We start from the raw sequence: 26,057 nt of genomic DNA, 5'->3' as shown, positions 1-26,057 counted from the left end.
AGAGAATTCTACAGTCTATGGCCAAGGCGTTGTGTCACCAAGTACCTTTGGGTATAAGGATCCAGGCTAACCTAGCCTTGATCAATAGATATAGCTTGTTGGCCGACTCCAAACTTCCAGACCCGGTGAAAGTAGCTCTATACAGAGCACCGCTGGGCAATTCCTCACGGGTTTTCTCTGGATGCTGCGCATCCGCCGATGCGGAGGCCACCAAGATCAGAGAATCTCAGGCTAAGGCCGGTAGGCAGTCATGGAAGACATCAAAAAAGCCTAGTTATTACGCCGGCAACTCTACCTACAGAAACTCGCCGGCAATTCAGCCCAGATACAATCAATCTCAAGTCAACAGCAAATTAAGCTACAAAAAAGCGGGTTGGACAAGCTCCAAGGGAGCTCAAAGCGACAACAATAACAATTTGAACTATGTCAGTTATTCTCAAAGTTCTTACAGTGACAAGCCCCAAAGGGGTAGGGCTAGATTACATAGGGGCTTCAATCGACCCTTTCGTGGCCGCGCCAACACAGGTACCCGTTGAAGATGTCAGGCCAGTGGGCTCTTGCCTTCAAGACGCCTCTTCCCACTGGCTAGAAAAATTTGGCGACACTTGGGCTACAAAGATCGTTTCCAAAGGATACCGACTGAAATTCGTTCACAAACCGCATCTATCTCATCAGCCGGTGGAAATGAGGCCGAAGTGGGGGCAGGAGTCCCACGTTATGCCAGCGATCAACGAGATGATTTTAAAAAGATCGCTGGAAGAAATCCCTCTAGGATCCCCGGGATGGTATTCAAGAATTTTCTCCGTCCCAAAATCATCTGGGGGCTTAAGGACGGTAATAGATCTGTCAGCTCTAAATCGTAATATCATAGCTCCAAAATTCAAGCTAACAACACCCAAGGAGGTGATTCAGGGGCTGGAGCCAGGCCAATGGGCAGCATCCATAGATCTGAGGGATGCATACCTACAAGTACCAATACACAGGAACTCAAGAAAGTATTTAAGAGTTCATTGGAGGGGAAGAACATACCAATTTCGGTCTCTACCCTTCGGCCTGAGTTCAGCCCCTTGGGTCTACACCAAACTTGTCAAAAGGGTTCAGAAACACCTTCAGTCGAAGGGAGTTCGCATTTTCTGTTACCTGGACGATTGGCTGGTTGTGGCAAATTCGAAAGCAGAGTGCAAGGAAGCCTTAGACAAGACACTGGCATTGATCCGTCAATTAGGTTTCATAGTGAATTTAGAGAAGTCCCAGTTGACCCCCTCTCAAAGGTTCACGTACCTAGGTATGCACTTCGACCTGACGCAGGCCTTAGTCAGACCAGCACAGGCCAGAGTTCAGAAGCTGAGGGAGGCAGTTCTCGGTCTCCTGACGGGGGCGCCCAGATCGGCTCGGTCCTGGTCCCAGGTTTTGGGCCAGATGAGTTCCGTTGCACTCGTAGTTCCGCTCGGTCGTTTACACAGCCGTTCTCTTCAAAGATTCTGGAAGCACGCTTGGAGATCGGTAGGGGAAGAGTGGGATACCTTATTGCCGGTACCACCGGTGAGCCTAATCCCCGACCTCGAGTGGTGGACTCTCGCGCAGAACTTGACAAGAGGCACCTCCCTAGCACCTTTGAAGGCCCCGATTCATCTATTCACGGATGCCAGCCATCAGGGCTGGGATGCACATGTAGAAGGTTTTCAGAAAGCCGGGAACTGGTCTCGAGCAGAGGCTCATCTCCACATAAATCACCTGGAACTGTTAGCGGTTCAAAAGGCCTTCAAACACTTCAAAAGGAGGTTAGGGGGTCATCATGTGTGGCTGTCAACGGACAACTCCACAGTAAAGGCTTATTTGCTCAACCAGGGGGGGACCAGGTCCCCAACATTATCCAACTTAGCAGCTCAGATTCTGACCTGGGTCCAGGCTCAAGGGATGATTCTTTCGGTTTCCCACCTGGTGGGCAGCCTGAATGTGGTGGCCGACGCTCTGTCTCGCCAAGACAAGCCAGTAGCCACTGAGTGGACATTGGCAGTCAGGGTAGCCAATCAAGTCCGGGCCCTGATGGGAAGTCCGAACGTGGACCTGTTTGCCACTCGCTTCAACACGAGGTGTCCGGTGTTTGTGTACCCATTTCAAGACGACTTGGCGTGGGGGGTGGACGCTCTATCTCTGAGTTGGGACAACCTGCTGGCTTATGCCTTTCCCCCCACTCCCCTACTCAATCGAGTGTTGGAGAAGATAGAGGGGGCAGTCAACTGTCAAGTGGTCTTAATGGCTCCCTGTTGGCCGACTCAGACATGATTCGTCAGACTCCTGCATCTACTGGTGGACTTCCCTCGCACTCTGCCCAATTACCCCGGGTTACTGTCCCAGGGACGGTTCAAGTTACACCCAAATCAATTCCAATTGAATCTACACGCCTGGCCATTGTCAAGCGACAGCTTTCAAACCAAGGAGTTTCTTCGGGGCAGCCAGATTTTTCGTGGAATCCAAACGTCCCTCTACCGGAGCATTGTACGATTCCAAATGGGAATGTTACTCCGATTGGTGTAATAGGAGAGCGGTGGATTCTCTCCACCGCTCTGTGTCAGAGTTAATAGATTTTTTCTATTTCCTGTTCGAAGAGAAGAATAGACAGGTTATAACCATTAAAGGCTACAGATCAGCAATAGGGCATACTTTTCGTTCAGCGGGCGTCCCTGTAGTGACGGAGGATGTGAAAATAGCTCAATTGATATCAGGTTTTGGGGTTAAGAGACCCAAACAGGTTTCAGATATCCCGCCATGGGAATTAACAGTGGTTCTTAGAGCACTTATGATCACTCCCTTCGAGCCTATCCGCAATACTACCCTGTCAGCCTTATCTAAGAAAACGGTGTTCTTACTGTTCTTAGCGATGGCCGCGAGGCGTTCGGAGGTTCATGCTTTATCGATGCTTCCGGGTCATATTTCCTTTGGTCCACAAGATAGGTTTGTCATTTTAAGGCCTGGTCTTAGTTTCATTGCCAAGAATCAAAAGGCTTCCGTAGCAGCCAGATCTTGGAAGATCGAGGCTTTGACGCATAGGGTATCTCACGATCTTCCTGATACGTCGCTCTGTCCAGTAAGAGCTTTAAAGGAGTACCTAGAGAGGACACTTCCCCACAGACAAGATAGGGAGAGGCTCTTTATTCCTCTCCGACAAGGGGATAAGAGAGATAACTCAAGGGACACAATCGCTAGATGGATTGTATCTTTAATTAAAGAAACTCTGCATTCTCAGGGGGCCCAGGCTCCGCTCGGGATACATTCTCATCAGGTGAGGGCATTAGCCACATCCTGGTCATTATTCACGGGGGCTTCCTTGGAACAGGTTTGTCGGTCAGCCTTCTGGACGTCTCCTTCTACCTTATCGTCATTTTATTTGAAGGACGTTTCTGGACAGTTAGGCTCACTGTCCACGTTGGGTCCAATTGTTACTGCACAGCGAATAAGCGTACAAAAACCCAAAAAACATCGGGCCCAGTTAGACCTTTTTAAACCAGGTCCTGGGGATTAAAGGGTTTCTTCTGTATTTAGCTATAAGAAAGTTGATGTATATAAGTTGTGGGCATCTTTTACAGGGCCTAGGTTACCTTAAGACAGTTAGTGGTAAGGGTCCCTTTTGTTATAGGTATTAAGTTTAGACATGAATCATGATTTCATTTATATAGCCTGGGCAAGGCTGCGTCTAGAGTTTAAGTTTTTTACCTACTGGTTTAGGTTAATATCGAGGTAATGGCAGTCAGTGCCTTACTAAGGTATCCGGGAGTCAGTTGACACCGGGTTGTTTGATTTCCTTTTTTCGACTCAAACGTAACAGGGTCATAATAGGCATGTTATTATCTACCAGTACAGTTAGGAACTGAAAAGGAAGCAGCACGGTAGCTCCCTGATTTTTGATTTTCCACTGGCTCACCTGGGGTTTGTTGCGGTTTTCTGCAGAGAGTTTTAGGGTGAGTGTAAGTGTAGAGAATTTAAATCGACTTTTGGTCGCCTCCCTCCTCCATTCTTTGGGATTCTGGCTATAGTGTATTTTCCCAGGGAATGTATTCGAAGTAAATATTACAATTTTGTTCAAAAATTGGTATTTACGAGGAATACTTACCTGGGAAAATACACGGGTATTCCCACCCAGCCGTCCCCCAGGCGATTGAGGGATTATTGGCGCAAAAAGATGATGGCGTCTCGCCAGATGGCGCTATGTTACGGCGCCCCTACCAAAAGTCGATTCGGGCGTTATCTGCCTAGCCAAAAGCAATATGGCTATAGTGTATTTTCCCAGGTAAGTATTCCTCGTAAATACCAATTTTTGAACAAAATTGTAATTTTCGATCTAATTATCTGTACAAAGTCAGTCTTCTCCCATCATTTGAATTCAATCCAATTGTTTTCATTATTTTTCATTTGTCCTGCTTATTATCTCTTATCTAGAGTACCAATGTTTAATTTGATGCTGATTATACATACACTCATGTAAACTTAGGAAAGTCCATATTAAGAATTTTGTTTCTTGTCTATAATTGTGGCAAGTTTGAATGTCATTGGTTGATATTTATTTTCATTAAGGGGCATTGAATTTTGAAACTGTTATATAAATGCTGTACCCTGAAGTTTTTTAGTTTGACTATTTTCTACCACTTTTTATATTTTAAGCATCCTGTTTATTGCGTCAACGTTGTTGGTACTCAGAATGCTCACAATCTGATAAGTGTGTCAACAGATGGTAAGATGTGTTCATGGAGTTTAGACATGTTATCCCAACCACAGGACAGCCTTGAATTACAGCATAAACAGTCAAAAATGGTCGCTGTGACTAGTTTCTCATTTCTATCGGGTGATGTGAATAACTTTGTGGTAGGAAGTGAAGAAGGTGCTGTGTACACCGCCTGCAGACATGGAAGGTATATAATGTATAAACACACATCATATTTGTAATACAGTTGATTATCCATGGTTCAGATGTCAAACCTGACTGCGCCAAACATCATTGCACTTAACACGTTTTAGAATGCCACCAGGCAGCTTACATGATGTGGCATGTGTTAATAATGATAAGGTTCTACTATTATTTAGTTGTCCTTTCTTCTTGGCTTGGTCAGGACATTTGTCAGTGTTCCATGACTCGCTGATCTGACAAGAAAAGATGTATTTGTGAAATTACTCTGATTGACAAGGTTTCCACGGTATCTGAGAGAAATTTGTACAACATTTAAACTCGTCACTGTTTAAATTATTGCAAACCTGCATGTCAATAAACACCTGAACCTTGGTTTCAAATTGAAATGTGCAAATGATTCATGGTAAAATAAGTAAATTTACTCTACTGTAAAAATTTCAAGCTTAGAGGAGAATCTTTTCTCACTTCAACAGTAAAGCGGGTATCAGTGACATGTTTGAAGGGCATCAAGGACCAGTAACCGGAATTGACTGCAACACAGTTCCAGGTCAAGTTGATTTCTCGCAGTTGTTTTTAACATCATCATTTGACTGGACTGTAAAACTTTGGAGCATTAAGGTGTGTACATGTTTTATTGATTTAATGAGGATTTTGGTTTTACATGTGATGACAAATTTTCGAATTCGGTATTACAGGAGCAGCGTCCATTATATTCATTTGAAGACAACAGCGATTATGTTTATGATGCTCGATGGTCACCAATCCATCCTGCATTGTTTGCTAGTGTTGATGGAAATGGAAGGATTGATCTGTGGAATTTAAATAATGATACAGAGGTAAATGATATGTGTGCAAAGGACAGGATTTGTCTGACACTTGTTATCTCATCCTACCATCCTACCATCCCTGACTATGAAGAGGAATTAAGTTTTTTAGCAATGCATTGCATACATGTTTTTATGGTAGGAGTATGTACAGTGAGCATTCCTAGAAGTACAAGGGCAGATTTTCGGTTTGAACTGGGTGGTTTGGCCCATACCTTCAAAATTCGAATATGCCCTCCAAAAAGTCTTGGAAAACTTAAAGTGACTAAAAATAAGACCAAAGAAAAAGATTTATCTGAGGTATTTGTTCCTGCCAGCTCCAGTCGCTTTCTGTGCTACTTATGAAAACACGATTGAATTGTGTACATTATTAGCCTGGGATTGACTAGTCTATGAGCTGGGAGTGTATTTGAAATTTAACCCACAGAATGCATCATTTGCCATTTTATGAAAAGCTGACAGGCTGGCCATAGTGCTCCTTGGGGCTCTTATTCTATCTGGATAGGGTAAGAGTGAATTCCTACAAAAGAAATTATACGGGCACTGGGCTCAACATATACGGAAGTTTGAAGTTTTCATGAAGACAAGGCCTACTCGTGACAATAATTGTATAATGATTGAAAATAAAACAAGACTCTGTATAATTTTTGATATTATAAGCATTGGTTGACGTCAATGACGTAATGCCAATGCTAGTAAAATGGATCGAAAGTCATAAAAAAAGCGCCGACTCTTTTCATTTTCATTGTAACTTCAAATTGTAACTCTGTTCTCGTAAAACATTAGACACAGCTGAAAATGACTCAAAATAATGTTTCAATTATTCCCTAGAAAGATAACTTCGCCGGATTTCTGATTAATTGGCCCAAAAAGTTATTCTATCACATTTTTCTGATAAGTTATCTGGTGGATGAGTGAGAGGGGGTTAAGCAATCGCGTAGTGATATGACCGCATTGACTTTGGCAGTAAAGAATGGGGAATGGCCTCTTTTGAATAGAAAAACATAGATCTATGTAACCCCGGTATACAGATATCATAGTCTTTAAATATCACTGTTATTCCTCCTGTCAGAAGCAATGAGATTAATTGGGATTAATTCTCAGCGGCAGAATACATATTTCTAGAGCAGTGGAACGGTTGGCCTACTCATGACTGAAGCCAGTGTAGGTTAGTTATGTGATTGCGCAGGAACACTACTAAAGTGAAAACCATTTCATGATGGCACATAACAATAGGCGGTAAACAGTACCACCCAGCCATGATACGATATTACCAATAAAGATAGATTATTTTATTCCATTTTACCAGACTTGTTTATTGGAGGAAAATATCATTGCTAAGTACGCCGAGAATAAACATTTTGTATCATCAATCAGTTGACTGACAGTTTATCGTAAAATTCCATCAGTTCAGCTATATTCTAAGATAAGTTATCACTTTAAGATGCTCTGTCCGCCTCCAGCCTGCGAACAAGGTGGTAGCTGCCCTTATGCACTCGGCAGATAAATTGGCTTTGTAATGCGTACCGGGAAAAATAACTCTTACCATATTTTCTGACGATTAAGCCGACTCTGCCAATAAGCCAAGGGCAGTTTTTTTTAGCCTAAAATACATTGATTTCTTAATCCATCGCCCAGTAATCCGAGGCTCTTCATCAGGAGATTTTAATTCACTGATTTGTTAATTAGTTTGTCTTAATTGACGATGTATGAGGCTGACAATACGCGCCTACCAATGTGTGAGAATGCCGTGTATACTATAATCGCGCCGAGTCACTGCTTTATATAGACTCGCTCAGGTGATAGAGCCATATACTGTAACCTATATTCGCACACACGCCACTGACTGCTGACACTCGTATATACAAATGTATTAGCGCTGCGGTATTAGATTGCTGCTGTGAGGTGATGAAAGAAACAAAGTAACAAAATAGTTCTAATTGGATTATTGGTTGTAAGTAATGACCTCAAATAAATATGGAACAGTCGTATTGATTTTTATGATCTTCAGGAGCATTAGAGTGACACAGTTTGGGAAGTAATTATTTAGGTCAGATTCTATCCATCCAATAAGCCGATCATGATATTTTGGGGTGAAAATCTGGGGCTAGAAAATCGACTTAATAACCGGAAAATACGTTATCTTTTCCATGCGTTGAACACCACAACAGTGATTAAATTTACACGTTGTTTGTCATAAATTGCAATATCGCGATGGTTATTTGCCGCTACTGTAGTTTTTTTAAATTGAATCGAGCGGCCGCGGTAGGTCAATGAGATAAGGCGTGATGCTGTTGCATCCACTATCAGTGCTGAGTCACAAGTGGGTTTCGAGTAGTGCCAGCTGCTTACAGTGTGCGGGCAACACTGCAAAGGCCGTCCCGTCGTGAGGTTAAATGAACAATCCAATAGGGTTAAAAACCAAGGTCCGAATGAAGCAAACACACAAAAAGACAAACAAGCAATCATCAGCCTGCCTCAGTGACACCAATGCCGGCATCGCTCACTGTGCAACGTTTTGATGCGTACGTTTGTCCAGTTGATTTACCTATTATGCATCGAGAGTATTTTGCATTCAGAAAAATCATTCTGTTTTAGTTTTTTTATTATTCAGCAATAGGTCATGCAAGAAAAAACCACAGTCAGTCAAGATTACCCTTACAATTGTACATTGAATGGGAATCTTGTGTAGGCAAAAGTGTCGAAATTTTGTATTGAATGGGTTCTTGTATACAAATCTTGATATAAACCTCTTGGCTGGGACATGATGGAAAACATCAGAATAAACTAGTTTTTAACAGAATCGCATTAATTAGGTTTAACAATACAAATAGCGTAGGCTAAATCGTTCGGCAGAAAAATAAAATTCATTCAATTCTTAAGTCTGTGGTCCTCCCAATCAACAATAACAACTTAATGCCTTACCACAGTATAATCTACCAATGCTTCAAGGCCCATGGGCCTCTTGTCATTTTAAACAAATCAAAATGAAGTAATTTAGATTCTGAATAATAAATGATTTATTTGCAATTTATACTGTACATGTATAAGCAACTACAGTTCAACTCAGATTTTGGTTCAAGGGCTGCGTAATGATAAAACACCAGTATCGGCTATTTTCATTTGAGTTTGGTGCATAAAGTACGTACCAAGATTGATTAATACCCCTCTCCCTCAAAGTACTTCCTTTTTTTGCTGACTGCCCCTCCCCATGTACCACTTCGTACCAAAATTCAGTAACCCCCCTCCCCCAATAGAGGTATGTCATTTGTGATCGTTCCCTAGGGATGTCCCATAAGGAGATTTTTTTTATTGATACGTTATGTAACTAATAAAAGATTCTTTCACAGGTGCCAACCGCTAGTACACGTATAGATGGTAGTGCTGCAAATCGCTGTCGATGGCATCAAAGTGGACATTCCTTAGCTGTTGGAGATGACACTGGAAGAATTCATATTTATGATGTAGCTGAGGTATGTATTTGATTTCATTGTTACACAGCAGTCGGTCACTCATTCCAATACCTGTCGAATGCAAATTAAATGTGGTGGAACCTCGTTCCAATGGCCTCGGAACTAAGAAACTATCGCTAGTTATGTAAGAAGCGACATCTCATGATGTCTGATAAACTTCTAAATGAAGCAGATTTGATAATGAAAATGTGTTGTAGATATGTAGTTGGTGGAATGCTAAGGCCCTGTGCAAAGTTTCAAGGTCACATTATATTCCTGGTGGCCACATGGGGGTGCTCAATACATGAAAAAGTGACTTCAGATCACCTTGTAACCGAAACATATTTTATTACGTCTCCCTGGTGGGGATTAGGGCACGTGAGATTGGATGATACAGCCAATAATTCTTGATCAGCGATGAGAATTCCCCGCGGATTTCGGTATTGGAAAATATCATTAATTTAGAAAAATATCATGATAGGGGGTTAGGGTCTTGGGGGAAAAGTTGAGAGTTAGATGGTAGCACACTCATAGAACCGACCGTTGAAGCGTCTTATAAAACCGGTGCTACGATCTGTGAAATCTTTTCTACAACAATTGCGAAAATCGCTGTTGTCTAGACCCACTGTACAGGGTTGCGTTTTTCAAAGCGGTGATAAGCCCTATCCTAGTGTTAAATATTTTTATCACTGGGATAGTGCGTTTTTCAAACCTGTGTTAAATTTATCACCGGGATAAAATCAGCTATCTCAGTGATAAAGTTAACACCTCCAACGTGGTGATCAGGCGCGGATCCAGACTATCGCACATGCAGCACGTGCAGTAGTCGCAGTTTTCAAATGCCCTTGAAAATTTATGTTTCGGGGGAAAAAAGTAAATAAAAGGGCGCACAATTTGTGCGCCATAAAAATAATTGCCTTTCTGTACTGGGCCTTAAGCAAAATGTGAATGAAATGAATTGCCCAAAATCAAAAGAGACAAGCTAAGGCATTTTTTTTTACTCAAAAGGCACTATTCTAAAAGAGACATTATTGTTGCTCTATAAATTTAATCGAAAAAGGGCAAATTTCGCAAAAAATATAAAAAAATGCACAAGCAAATTGAATGTGAAAAAAAAAAATTTAGTAGCATGATACCAATAAATGGCACTCAAACTCAAACTCGTTCGCTGGGCATTAATACTGGCCCTTTTCAAAATTGGCGCCCTTTTTTCACTGTGCAATAGTCACTGTATGGCCCTGGATCCGCGCCTAGTGATAGCAACACTATCACCAGGATAAATCATCAAAATATCATCAGAAAATGTATCCATTGTGACCTGTACATGTCGTTTTGTACCGAGACAAAGGCCCTAGGAAAAAAATAGTTTTTTTTTTCATTGCTATGGTTGCATGGTGTCTGATCGTGACAATGGTATATCTTATTTAGTTACATTATCGATGGAAGGGAACTTATATACTAGTGAAAACCCTATGAACCATGTGATTTTTTAATTCCCTTGGATTTGACTGGTGCATGCGTGTCGGAGGATACTATTCTAGGCAATTAAACGAATTCGTTGGTAAAATCGCCTAGTGTGTCAGGGTCAAGCAGTTTTGAGGGGCAGTTCTACAGGAATGAGAATTTCCCGCTTTTAGGTGGTTTCCCGCTTTTTTGTGATGAGAAATTTAAAAAAACAAGCTTTCCAAATTGTCCAGATCCGTTGAGAAATTGATGGGGGTGGAAGGTTTGTTGTGACTGGCATTACGTTTTGGCTCACAAGAGTATTTTAGCATGCAACAGTACTTCGCCCAAAGATTTTCGTTATGTGCTGCCATCTGGTATTGACAATATAAACTACTGTGAAAAAATAAGTTCATGCTGCCATCTAGAATTGAAACAGGGCTGTTGATGAAATCATGCTGGGAACCCCCACTTTGAGCTTAGTGCCTGTGTTGCAGTTTAGCTGCAATTTCAGTAATTAACAGAAATGTTCATCGAAAGTCCCGCTTTTTTCATAATCCCTGGTTCTCATCCCTGCTTCTATTTCAATAAAAACGGCACTTTTTGCCGTGAAAAGGGGCACATTTCCGTTTGAATAAACGACAGATCTTAAATATTAAGTGCCCGGGTACCTGAATAGATCATTTGAGAATGAATTGCTTTTCATTTCCCAAAAATACAAACATGAAAATTGACCCGAATTTTTTTACTGACTTTAAAGGGCACAAGTAAAGGGGGTTAAGCGCGGCACGAGCCTGGGTCGATTAAGTTGGCTGACCAGTGTGTTCAAGGATTCTGCGGGATTTGAACCTCTGTGCTGATGCTGACCGGTGCGCGTTTTTCATTATAAATTTGCTCCCGTGGTTAAGGGGATTTCAGCTATTTCAGCTCATTTAATCAACGCATTTTAGCGAATGAAAGTTTACTATATACTTATGGACACAAAACCAACCTTAAGACAAAATATATATTAGCCCAATTGCTAAGATGTAAAATGCCGTAATGGAGGAGTTCCATGACATTTCGACACTACGCCAACTATAGTAGTAACCCCTGTGTTAAAATGAATTGAAATAGAAAATTATCACCGTAGCAACACATCTGTCTGCATCTATATCCTGTGATGTGAACCGCGAATATATTTTTCAATCATTTATATTTGCATTGAAGTGAAGTGAACATGTCCTAGTGATTTGGATAGTGTCAGAGCCATCCTTTTCATTTACTCAAGACATAAACAACGAACGACCAACCGCGTGGCAGCAGTCTTATTTTTTCATTGGAAGATGGGCCTCAGATGTGCCCAAATCTCCTTAAAAATTCAAAATCTTCCCAAACCCCCCTTCAGTTTAGCCAGCACTAGTTAGCCTAATACTTTTATTTCTAATATAATTCTTGATGGATTTCTATGAAATTTAGTGAGTTGGTTTAGGTAGGTGGGATGTGTCTGTCTCTATTGCAAATCGAAGTCATCAGCCATCAAAATATGGCCATTTTTAATTATTTTGTTGGTACGATAGAGCCTGCAACTCATTGATGGAAACTTATTTTGAGGATTGGGCAGGTAAGATGTTCACCACTATTCAAAATGGAGGTCATCATGCATCCAATACGGTCTCTAGGGCAGACATCTTGATTTTCTTGCTAGCATGATATAGCCTACAATTCTTAAAGGATCTACGTGAAATTTTGTGCGATGATTGTGGCAGTTAAGATGTTCATACACTTTTGGGAATGGAGGTCGTCAGCCACCAAATATGTCCACCAGGGTAGCCATCTTGAATTTCTTGTTTAGCACGATTCGGCCTGGAATTGCTGATGGATATCCATGAAACTTGATGTGAGAGTTATAACAGGTTTATCCGTGTTCGACTTTGATTCTTAATTCTTAATAAAGTTATTGAGAGTGTATTTTCAGGGGTATTAAAGGCCGTAAGGCATAATTCTGGCCTTTATATTTTAAGGCAGTTTGACTTTAAAAAAAACATATCATGGAAATGATACCGAGTACTCTTTAAAGATACAGAGACGTACGCTATACCAAAAACAGTGGGGTCTCTAAGACAGAAAATACAATGACTAAATACAAGGCCCAAGGGCTTCTCATTTCATTATATAATATCAGTTTCAATATTATGTTTGTATTTTCAGCATATTGCAAATCCAAAGAATGATGAATGGACCAAATTTGTTCATACTTTGCAAGATATTAAAAACAATGCAACGGATCGAGATGATGACCTTGGTATGACTTCGCCTCTGCGATAAATATGTAATCAAATAAGTTATGTCAAATGTGTCCAGATATTTTGTTCTGTTTCTTTGGGAGATCCTGCAACAAAGGGCCCTTGATGTCTACATGTAGGCATCGGTATAAAAATATCACTTGTGGCAGGCGGGGTAACTTCATGCTTTGAAAGATGGTGGCAAGGCTTTCATGTTTATTCTAGTTTTATTAAGGGGCATTCATAAACTACATATGGAAAAAAAACCAAATTGACCCTCCGCCCCCTAAAGGCCTATGGATATGGTTAAACAACTTTTGTAGCCCTTCTTATGTACCTAGATTATCGTTAACTGTTTTTTTACTATGCTGTGTGATAGATTCACACGTAGAGAAGTAAAAATTCATAAGGCACATCTGGTATTTCCAGCAAACTCAAAATCTGATTTATGGATAGAAATTAGTACTATAAAATGAGAATTTCAATGAAAACAAAACATTTTTGTACTCTTCGGCGGATATTGTTATTGTCTTTCATCCATTGTTCTGGGCATTCAGGGAGAGGTTGTTCCAGCTATACAGTGTACTGTTTTAAGCAATTGGTTTTAACCTAAAACAGCTGCAGTCATATTTGCGTTATATAGACATTATGGAGGGGGAGAATGGTGGCTATTGTTCTGACCTATACAGGTCATAAATGATAGCCTCCACAGGAATATTTGTGTGTGGAATAGGTATTTTGAACCTTGTTCCTCTTAAGCCTTCAATTGGATTGTCTCAAATATGTTAAGCCTTCATACTTCAGCCAAGGGGTATGGCTAGCATAGCTTAGTCTTGATTACGTTCATATCACGATATAATGGAACACTTCAAGGATTCAAACGATAATCTTAACAATATACACACAGGCTTTGACCTGATTAACCAGTTGGCTGTAATAAGGATTATGGTAACCATTGTTTCAGTTAGATGATATACACCATCGATATTCTTGTACATAAAGTGAGGATAATTTAGATCGATACCCCCTTTACACTTTTTGTACAAACTTTACGAACACTTCCTAAGGTATCTAAGAATGATGTCCAATAATTTCCTGGGTAATATAATAGAGATGACCCGTCTAATACTTTTCACCCAGATTCGGATCAACTGAGCATTGAATTATTGGATTAACTCCCGATACACTCCTTCCTACTCATGAGTGTTCAGATTATTCATGAGCTGAATTAATTTCACTGATCTGTACATATTGTAAGATTAACATGCGTGAGCTTTCAAGGGTTTTTAGGCTTATTACCTGTACAGCTTATTAATATCTGATCCATTACAAATTAAGTAATGATTGAGTTATGTATGTAAATTACATGCTAAGTACATTTATTGAGCGTTGCAGCTTGCTCAGGAGCATTACAGGATCTTAAGGCACTATCTTTGCCACATTTTTTAGTGTAATAGGAGTTCAAGACACTAGGCAGCATTTATTTACCCATTAGCACTCAAGCCACCCATATCCGCCCTGCCTATTACTCCTCAAGCCGCCTGAATCTGCCCAGCACTTTTTTGGTATGCTGCACGAATAGTGGGATTCGAACCCAATAGCTTATAATAAACTAAACACCTCAAAATACCAAACACAAATCAACATCCTCCTATTTCAATTTCTCGAATATTTCGAGTGTGAACATTACACATCTGAGCGCTCACTTCAAATCCAAGTAAGTTTGGATGAATTTCGGGGGGCGAAAGGACACGATTTTGGTGGTCCACCTCATCAAATCATACATCATATGAAAGCCTTGACTATTTACTACAAAATAAACCATACTTGTAATGCATGGAAATAAACAGCAAATGAGCTATTCGGTATCGTGATGAACTTAGATTTTACCTTGAATTTTCTGAGGAGCAATTGACACTACAGAGTGCATGCAATTCCTGAGTGCTAATGGGTTAAGTACATACACAAGCTGTAGCTAGGAACAAGAAGTTAAAAGTTTACTGTCAGAGGTATGAAGGTCTCGCAGTTTATTTTACAATGTTTTGGTGTGTTTGCATTTCCTAGTACGGTAGTTCAGGGGCGGATCTAGAGCCCAATTTAGGGGGGGGGCACCTAATAAATGCAGCTATGAAGATACTGTATTGACACCGAGCGGCGTAGGGGCAGGACGTTCCTACGCTTCGCGCCACAGGCGCGAAGCCACTGCGGCGGGTCTCCCCCAGAAAATTTTTGAAATTTAACACCGTTTTGGGGCCATTTCCTGCATTCTGAGGCAAGAATTCATGACAAATACTTTCCTCTTTTCTGCTGCGGCGTTAATATTAAGCGAGTGGTGGGAGGTCGGTAAAAAAAAAACGATCTTCACTTAAAGGAGGGGCCCCCTCCCTAGATCCCCGCCTGTATATAAAGGTAAGCATTCAGTAACACTTAAAGTTCATCTGAATATTTATAATAGTGTTCACCATTGATAAAACACTATATCCGTGTTGTGATGGACCTTGTCTTTTGTTATCATTGTGGGATTCTCTATTTCATAATAGCGCATTATGACACATACACAAACTACGACTCTGAATCCGCGCAGTTTTTGCATGGGTACTTACTGAATGCTCATTAGCTTAGGTGTCTTAGTTAATTGCTGAATATTTCTCTGGTGTAATAACTTGATGATTTTGTAAATGCAGTATGTATAACCTGCATTAAATGCTTGTTCATCTAGTTGTATCTGTGTGCTATTTAAATACAAAGTAGATTCTGAAAGGTATCATGTTATAAGTTTGTTTGGCTTTATTTCTCCGATTGACGATTGCTTCAAAGCTACTTGTCTGGTAAAAAAGGGAAGATTGTAAAGAAAGATGGAATCTTTTGTTCGCAAAATCTTTGCAAACATTCAAATGAAAATAAATATACCAGTATATCATGTGTTACCTCATTAGTTTGGACTTATATTTTGATTTGCTACACGAGGGTTCGACTATTTCAGATGGCTTGGGATCATGTGCCGGTACCTAATCATTGTTTCAGCTGCTACCGGAATTTCCTAATTCAAACTTCACGTGTCGTCAGACTACTCTTCAGTCTCATCAAGCGCTTATTCCTATGGTCTCATCCACTTGTATTTCGTTTCAATACTTGCCAGGGTCCATTCTAAGCACTTGTCCGATTGCCGGGGACAAGTATATTATCATTAGGGCAAGTAGGTTATCATTATCACTTGTCCCCTAGGCTAGTGTGTTTACATATCTCAAAGCCATTTCCCAATCGATACAACAGTTGGACTGCTTGTGTAGGGCAAGTAGATATTTGAGGGGGCAAGTAAAATTTCAGTTTTTTTTCAGTTGGTTTCTATTCCTTAGATTTAACAAAGAGTTAAATCCTCAGAACTGTTCTCCAATTTGCTCTTTAAAAACAAACTCTGTTTCTGTACCGATTAGTCTCTCTTCGTTCCTGTGGTAAAAATTCCATTCTCTTATTCCACACTCTTCCTACGGACCTTTAAAATGCAATGACGGCAAAGGTTCTCAGTTGAAACATCCGCCATTCATAACCTTAGAAAATGAAAATTTCCATTATACCAATTGACAAATAACATGATCCTGAGTCATCTGAAATAGTCCAACCCCAAGTCGTCCTTGCAAACCTAGTCTTATTTGGACGGACCTGACAAAATTGGTCAGAAAAAAATTGTCAGACAAGGATTCCTGACATACAATGTCCTTGTGTCTTGCTCTTACCCTCCATGTCCTCTTGTTCATGTATAATGAGAAATCCATCTTTAAGGATGAGAGGAGACATCATTTACGATTATTTGTTTTTTTTATTTCTTTCGATCTTTTGTAGAATACATGTATAAATATGTAACACAATAATGTACATTGTCCATTTGTAAAAAAATTCAGTAACAATAATTACATCTGCTTATCTGCAACTAATGGTCAAATTTACACAAATAATTTCATATCACAGTTCTGCTTTCATTTTTGACACGTTGTGTTATCAAAGAAAGAAAACATTAAAATATTTTGAAAAAGGTTTTGGTGGAGGAATTATCGTCTTCACCCTTAATCTAAGAACGAGGTACATCATTAGTACAGTCAACCTCGGTTAATCCGTATCACTAGGGACTGAGCTTTTTAGTAGGGATTAAGTGATGTACGGATAACAGATAATTCGTAATTAATACGAATTAACTGTTATCCGTATAAACAATGATTTAAGTGCACAATCCGTATAATTGCTGGTTAAGTTATCTCACTAACCGTCGACGACTAATACAGTCGAACTACGTCCTAACTTACTGTTGGGGGGATAGCAGGGAATAAAAAGTTCATATTATCCGATGGTTCATTAGATCCATTTGGTATCATGAAAAGAAAACACTCCCTGGTGTGATGAAACACAAACCAACTGGTTTCAGTAGAGTAGGACTATTTGAAGCCATTGTGTGTCTAGTACAGATCACTCACAGGCCATGTACTTGAGGGAGATTCATCAAGGGACTTTAGCTGATTGGGAGATAATAGCATCTATAATGAATATTTAGTGAAGCTTGAGACTTATGACATTGATGGATTAACTTCAGTGTTTTCTCATATTTACTGACCACATTAAAGGGGAACTGCAGTCAAAAAACTATAATTGGCCATTCATTTCTACTCTTGTTGTTGTTTAGCATTATGCTAGTTGAAATTTCCAATTCTTCCTAATTAACTTGTATACAATGATTATACTGTTATCAGCAGAATTTATGGCAGATGAGAGCCGCCATTTTTAAATTCCAAAGTGAGGCATGTTAACAATGATGACGTCTCCCGGCCCATCACACACTCCAGTGTGAACACAGATAGATACTCATTGAAGATCTCAGTTGAAAATTACAATTAAAATACTCCTGCTGGGCTGCCAGTGGGGTCTACTTCTATTTATCCAATCTCTGTGTGAAACATATCCAAATTATCTTTAATGTGGCATTATGTTGCAGTTTAGAACTGTTATTGGACAAGTGATGAAAACACTATGAATAGCAGCAGTAACATGTATCGAAGTGGGCCGAACTACGTCACAGCCGAGAGAAAAGCATCTGCTACGTGGAGAAAATGGCGGCAGCCAGGCACTACAAAACCCTCGTTTTGGATAAAGTATTAGATAAAATGTTTTCTGCTGTTTTGAAAATGTATTTATAAAAGTTTTTAGCACATACGAATTTTTTCACTGCAGTTCTCCTTTATCCTCATAAGATTACAGATGTTTATACTTTTTTCACTTCAATTGTATGTTACTGACAGCTGATACGGATTACACATAAGGATTTACATATAAATTGGGCAACGAGACCGGGCATTTGTCTACGGAATAAGTGAAAATATGGATTATGGAGTACGAAGTACCGTAGACACAGAATTTTAAAAGGAATAACGTTACTAAAAAACGGGACCAATTTATTCATACGGAATAAGCACTTATACGGTTGGAGACGGATTAACCGAGGTTGACTGTAGTTGCAACCTCTCAATTTGCAGATGAATATTTGGTACAGTTATTCAAGTGCTTTAATTTTTGTTCATATAGCTAAGTGAATATTGAATATAACCTTCACAAATTTAGTACTATTACTACTACATAATAGTTCTCACAGTCAAAATTCATATGATAAAGAGGTGCTGAACCATAAAAACAGTTACAGTTATCCGATACAAATTTGGACTTCATGGTTTAAATGTACATGTAGTTCCATATTGCCTAAAATTGCAAGTATCAATCGGCTGCCTGGACCTGACCCCTCAGACATGGATACATAACTAGAATGTGGCAATACCTAGAATCCCCAGGAATAATAAGCAAACCATAAAGGGCAAGATAAGACAGGTAAGGGGCCGAGCATAAGGTACGTACATCCGAAAGGTTTTTCTAAATTGCCCCGTGGGTAAAGTGGTTTATCTTCTGAGCTGAGGCTTGTTTGCCAAGAAATCTTTTTGATTTAAATAAGTTTAAGTTAAGAAAATTCTTATATTGTATCCTATCTTTTTAAAAGAATTATTTTGTAGTCAAAGAAGGCCAAAAATATACCTTTCTTTACGGTTCATGTCAAAAATTTGGTAGGGTAGGTAGGTAGGGAAAAAACTTATTTGGAAAAAAAAATTTCTCGTATTACCGATCAGAGGGTGGCTGAGGTGGTCTTCGCAACCTCTTCTGATGTAGCCATGGACATTAACTTACCATAAAAACCAGCGTATAACTGAAGTTTTCTACCCCCGATTTTAGCACTAGAATATTGAATACATCGAGCAGGTATAGTTTGTTATAATTAGTAATTTCAGTTCACAAGAAATATTAATCCGCAATATTTTATCACAAATTCTACGAACAGAAAACACAGTGCTCATCTTCTGCTATAATAGCTGTAATGATTATTCATGATACATTAAGTTACTTAAATAATAACTTTCATTTGAAGGCCACTTGAAAAAATAGATTCGTACACGCGCTAGTGAGATACGTTTCAAAGTTTTATGATCATATTGAAAGGATTACGCGTGACGATATATAGTAAGTAGAATATCGCTCATTGAAAACGTGAAGCGAGAGATTTTCATTGCAAATGAACTAAAACATGGTGGATTTAGGTTCCAATTTCCGGTTCTGACTAGCGCCATCAAACGAGTAAATCAAGAATTTGAATTTGTCGATATCCCGTAGGCCTATATTTACGACGTATCATATGGGCCCACTTTCAGGATATCTACGATCTACCACCAACAACCTTGAACCATTATGCGTTATCACAATTCATGAAACGAATGGACGTTCGCTGTCACACCTCGGTGTCGACACAGAATCTTGTGCACTGTTCATCATACCAGCTTAAGAGAGTTGCCATAATGTTATTATAGTATTCTCGAAAAGCTAGGCACCTCAGGACAGGGTGACTGTTTCGAGTCAAAAAAATTCCTGAAATCATTCACACAAAATCTTGATAATACTGGAGAGAACACGTCAGAAACGTACCATCGAAAACATCAGCACCAGGCAGTTCAACAACAGGCAATTTCATCGGTGTGGCCTGGCGAACAACCTGTCCTTACTGCGATCAACAACATGTGGCCAGAAAATGATAGTTCAATCGGAAATATTAATTGATATTGACAGTTTCTCTTCATTGAGTCATCTCCTATGAATTACGGCTCTAGTATGTAGATTCATCAAGAATTTTAAGTGTTCGATTGGTCAACGTAATTTCAAGCCAATTGGAGCTTCTGAAATCAGCGAAGCTCAACGTAAGTGGATTCAACATTATCAGAGTATATATTATTAAGACGTTATCAAATCTTTGTCTAGGGAATCCATAAGCGTCTACCCTTAGTAGTGAAGCAACTACAATTATTTCTTGATAAGAACCATGTCATACAGTGCAAGGGTCGTTTAAAGAATGCTTCGTTGCCCTACGATTCGAAATTTCCGGCGCTTGTTCCAAAATTTAATTGCTTGGCTGAGTTAATCTCTAGAAACGCCCACTCAAATGTATTTCATCTCGGGGTTTCGTAGACTGTTGCAAAAAACAGGGAGAAATTTTGGATACCTCAAATTCGTCAATTTGTCAAGTCACTGTTGCGAAGTTGTATTACGTGTCGTAGAATTTAAGCTCTCCTTTATAAAAGATCCGATGCACCATCATTACCATTGTGTCGGGTATCTTAACTACCTGCCTTTACTTATGTAGTCTAGATTATTGTGGACCCTTTATTGTCAAGGGTGATCAGTAAATTTGGATTTGTTTATTTACGTGTGCGGTTTCCTGCGCTATACATATTGAACTTGTGAACAGTTCTGTCCAAGAGAATTTGTCCAAGATTTTCCTTCTTTATTGTTTCAGACATTTCGCTACCAGATGTTCCGTGCCAAGGATGCTGAAATCTGATAATCAATCGCCTTTTGTTGCCACCGACTGTGAATCATCGACGTTTGCAAAAAGAAACAAAACTTCATCAGTTCCTTTCACATCGAAACGTTGAATGGAAATTTATTTCTAAGGCTGCTCCTTGGCACAGAGGATTCTGGGAGCGAATAGTAGGTTTGGCAAAAAATTGTTTGAAAAAGACTCTTGGCAGATCAAGCATTAGTGAAATAGAATTACGAACTGTTCTATGTGAAATTGAAGCTTGCTTGAATGATCGTCCATTGACTTATATATCGGTTGACTTTGAAGACGAGGTACTCACCGCGTCACATCTCCTGCGTGGACGGCGCTTCACTGCTCTATCCAAATTATTTCCAATTAAAAATCTGAACGGTGATTCGATTTACTCAGATTACAATATTCTTACAATAGGTTACTTCTATTTGAATCGTCTCTTAGTACGTTTTTGGTCACGTTGGCAAAATGAATATTTGCTTAGACTAAGAGAATGCTTGGAACAACAGGAAAATCTGCCCCATTTCAGGTGGAAGATAGGGTATGTGCACCATCTGGCAAGGGGTTCTGACCAGAAAGTGCGGTCAGTTACAATCAAAACAGCAAATGGTATAAGCAACCGTCCGTTATCAAAATTGTACCATAAGTGTTGAATTGTGCAGTTATGGAAACCGAATCTGATATCTTACATGATACGGTTAGCATTAAGAAAGATATGCACCCACTACGTGAAGCGGCTAGAGACGCTCAGATTTGATGAAACTTGATGCATGATGATGATTGATATTATGATTGTTGTTGATTGATTGTTATGTACATGTCTTAATATTTGTTAATTAGTCTCGTTACAGTATTTTGCCATCCGGAGTGTCACGACTCATGTCACGAGTATTATCATTATCAGTAATCCATGGCATTCAACACATGTATTATGTTTCTAAAGTACAAATCACGAATGAATACCATTTCCTGTCAGTACTTATCCTACCATAATTTGATCAACAATAAATTGTGTACAGAATAAATCCGAGTGTCCACTCATACTATATTGCTCACTGAAACACGTTCTTCGTAGTTCATGTATGGTTTGCCAGTCAGGACACAGTCCACAAACGCGAAAAGATAAAATGGGAAAGACAGTTATGTACAAACTGTTTAAAAACGGTACACTATGCCCAAAGGTGCCGCAACTCAGGTCCTTGTCAGGTCTGTGGTAGAGTGCACCACACCTGACTTCATCGAGAACAACAATCAACGAAACTGACTACCGGATGCATGATCTTTGAGTGTCAACATGTAATGGAACGACATCAAATCTGCTATAACTCTGGAATTGAAAATAACTTGGTAATGGAACTAATACGAAACAATCGGACTTATACGAACATTCGAACGAAATAACAGAAAATATGGGACTCAACTCAGAAATCCTGTCTAGGTAAGTACAATTGCTGCTCGTGTTGGAAACGGGTCAGACCTCTCTTGAAAAAACCATTACAAAATCTTTTGAACAGGCCAACGTCCTGTTAGACCTGTTGTCAAACCTATATATACATTGCGAGCATTGGTCAGACTGCTAAGATTACAAAGAAGAGGCCACTTCACCATAAGCGGATGAATTTGAATCAAAAAGATTTATCATAGATATTTTGATCAGTTGTTTCCATCTGTACTTGTTCTTGGAAAACCCCATAGATAAAATTTCAGGGGGTCCATTCGTACAACATTCAAATTTAGGCTGTTTTGTTTTTGGACCATTAGAAAATTACTCGAATACCAATACCCATTGTTTAGCTGCACCGCAAACAGAAAATCACATTGATAATCTAATTTTCGATGACACAACCCTCAATGACTATATGAAACACCGCGTAGCTGTATATCAACACCTTGCAACGAAAACTCTCTATCGATTCATTCTTAAAAGTATACCAGCCTAACATTCAATACAAAGATGGCTGTTATTGGGTCAGGACCACATGAGGGAACTTCTAAACAACCTACATCAGTCTCAACAAAGATCGCAGCAGGTTATTAATCGCTTGAACCCTATCGAAAGGTAGGTCATGCAAGAATACATCAACAATCAAACAGTGACGGAATTAAAAGATCGGGAAACAGTATTTGGCGATGCAGATTGCAATGATTTGCCTCATTTTTTCGTATTGAAAAGAGCTCTACCACACCATTACGAATCATATTTGATGCCAGTGCAGGCATACCATTATTGAATGATTGTGTATAGCAGGGACCAAACCTGTTGGTAGACTTAGTGAAACTAATAATGCAATTCAGAACGGGCAAGATCGCGCTTTCAGCCGATAAAGCCCACACATTTCTATCAATCGAACTACAGGAACCAGATGGATGCTTTGTAAGATTTTTCTGGTTTAAGGACAATGATCCTAATACACAAATCAATGATCAACATAACACAATAATTTTCGGCTCAACATCAAGCCCCTTTACTCTTGCTGCTGTGCTCTTTGACCACTTAAACATGCACCCCGATTCGTGGGTTACCTCTGATAGGATTTCTAAATTCTACGTTGACAATCTGCTGACGTCCGTCGACAGGGAACGTGACGCAATGCAGTACTACATGTACAAGGAATCTCTAGAGGTCTTGCAAAAGCGAACTTTACATTGAGACAATGGTCTTCAAACATAAACCATAAACAAACAAGTGAAACTAGATGATGTAGGGACAAGCACAGAAACAAACTGCGCCAGTTCTAGGAATGACCTGGAATGTAAACATATACAAGATGTCTGTATCCGAGAAAACGCTCAGCGATGAGAAAAAAATAAAGCGTACTGCAATTTTTCAAATGGCCTCAATATTCGACCCATGTGGATTCATTGCTCCAAATTACGCATATGAAAACACACACAATCGAATTTTCCAGATGGCTGGGATTCGATGCGAACCAGCCCATACAACTCATGATATTCTCTGATACCACGCCTAAAACAGCACTTGGGTTTGTGACGTATGCAAAACTAAATCACAATGTAAAGCTTCTTGGCTCAAAAAATTGTTTCCAAGGCAAAAGATGGGTGGACGACTCCAAAGCTGGAGTTGGAGGCCATGGTCGTAGCTGCTAGCTACTTTTCTCAAACGGGCCGATATTAGTTATATACAGTTAAAATATCATCATTAAAACTTAAGTATCCTATTAGCCAATACAAAATCGTAGCTTTGAAATTTCTTGATATTTTCTCTTGAAAAAATTGTATTTTGCTGATTTAAGAGAAAAACGTAGTTATATACCAAACTGCTATACTGATGAGCTTTTTTTTTAGGGAAGAAAATGTTACGAGTATGGAGGAATCGTATGGGGTTGGCATGTATGTATATTAACATAATAGTAAATAGTTTAATACTTAATGACTTCAGCCACAAACTAATTACAGATTATTGCACATATGACAGTGTTTTGACAACCATATCAAAATTGATTCAATTCATGGACCTTTTACAAGCAATCTTTAATTGGCGTGACCAAATGCTGATTTTTGACAGATTCTAAGGCCGTTCTTTTACAATAAGTTGGATTACATATTTGACGGGCTTGAAATGATTGCGGCGGCGGGAAGAAAATAAAAAATATAGCTGCAAAGCAGCGATAACAGGTTTTCTGCACAACCTTGTTCGTATTCTTGTTTGTGTCTGGCCACTGTCGACCACGATCGCGTGTATGCAACCGCAGCCGCACCATGCTAGTGAAAATAAAGGGAATTTAGAATCTTGTTCAACGGTAAACACGGTTTTATAAAAGGAAGGTCTACAAACAGTCAATTAGGCCTACTTGAAACCATGGATGACTGGACCGGGTGGTTATTTGACTCTTGAGAATCGACGGAACTGTCTCATCTTGGTTCATGTAACCATGGTTCAGAAACATGAATGATGAAAAGGCCAGAAAATTTAACCTAAAAAGGCATGATATGGATGACTGTAGTGAACTGATAAATCTCAGTGATAAATCTCAGAATTAATGAATAATGAGGTTTAGTTTTAACCGCGTAACTGTTAGGAAATAAACTGTTTCTACAGAACTACTGTCGGTTTTTATATTGGATACGAAGAAAACCTAGGTTCATATTATACCTTTGTGTTCGAGAAGATTATTTTGTTCAAATGACGATTACTCATTATAATGAAAAGAGCATTTAGTTCCACGAAGATCTTTGGAATGAAAAACGCTTGTTATAATATACTTGTTCCGACATGAAAATTTTTTTCGAATGAAAACAATTCTGTCTGATTGGACATTATAATTTAAATTTTAGCTTGAGACGAAAAACTATTTGTTTTGCCAAAAAATTTGTAAGAATAAAACGCTTTGTTATTGTTCAAAGGAAAAACTGTTTGTCCCGACAAAAGAAATTTGTTGAGCAAAAACAATTTGTTCGAATGAAAACAATTCTGTTCGATCGACCAATGTACTGTTTGTTCGAACAAAAACTTTTCGTTTTTAAATAAATATTTGATCAAATAAAGTGCCATAGTATTGTTCAAAAGAAAACTTTTTGTCCCCACCAAAACAATTTGTTGAGGGAAAACTATTTTGTTTGAACAAATTGTTGAATGAGAACAATTCTGTACGATTGAACAATATACTTTTTGCTCTGACAAAAACTTTTTGTTCTGACAAAAAAATTTGAATAAAAACCTGTTATTGTTCGAACGAAAAATGTTTGTCCCGACAAAAAAAATTTGTTGAGCGAAAACAATTTTGTTCGAACGAAAACAATTCTGTTCAATCAAACAATATCCTTTTTGTTCATACGAAAAACCTTTCGTTCCAACAAAAAAATTGGTTCAAATAAAAAGCTATGCAATATTTCAAACGAAAAATGTTTGTCAACTAAAAGACCTTTCGCTTGAAAATTCTTTCGTCGGAACAAAATTTATTTCGTTCGAACCAATAATATTCTGTTCGATTGAACCAATTTGAAAAAATCATTAGAACAAAGTTGAAGAAACTTTTTTTTTGTCCAAACGAAAGGTTTTTCGTTCGAACAATCGTTTGATCGAACAGAATCATTTTAATCTGAACAGAATTTTCTTGTCAGAACATTAAGTTTTTCATTCAAACAAGGATATTGTAAAGTTTTTTTTTCCGAACCAAAAGTATTAAGTATTTCGTTCAATCGAACAGAATTGTTTTCATTCAACATTCATTCGAAAAATTGTTTTCACTCAACCAAATTTGTTTTTCATTTCAACAATAACATAACAAACGAATTGTTTTC

The 26,057-nt window shown here is 39.1% G+C and overlaps 1 protein-coding gene across 2 annotated transcripts in view; it reads left to right on the top strand.

Annotated features, from left to right (window-relative positions):
* LOC141907641 (cytoplasmic dynein 1 intermediate chain 1-like) overlaps positions 1-15,813 on the top strand; it is a 55,933-nt gene extending 40,120 nt beyond the window's left edge. For both annotated transcript variants that reach the window (XM_074797354.1, XM_074797355.1), the window contains 5 exons: positions 4,660-4,907; positions 5,377-5,521; positions 5,599-5,739; positions 9,078-9,200; positions 12,813-15,813. In XM_074797354.1, the coding sequence (XP_074653455.1) occupies positions 4,660-4,907; positions 5,377-5,521; positions 5,599-5,739; positions 9,078-9,200; positions 12,813-12,929 (774 nt within the window). In that variant the 3' untranslated portion in view covers positions 12,930-15,813. The remainder of the gene's footprint in view (positions 1-4,659; positions 4,908-5,376; positions 5,522-5,598; positions 5,740-9,077; positions 9,201-12,812) is intronic.
* The last annotated feature ends 10,244 nt before the right edge of the window (positions 15,814-26,057 follow it).

The sequence above is a fragment of the Tubulanus polymorphus genome, chromosome 6, assembly GCF_964204645.1.
Source record: "Tubulanus polymorphus chromosome 6, tnTubPoly1.2, whole genome shotgun sequence".
NCBI lineage: Eukaryota > Metazoa > Nemertea > Palaeonemertea > Tubulaniformes > Tubulanidae > Tubulanus > Tubulanus polymorphus.
This window is presented reverse-complemented; position numbering and strand designations above follow the sequence as displayed.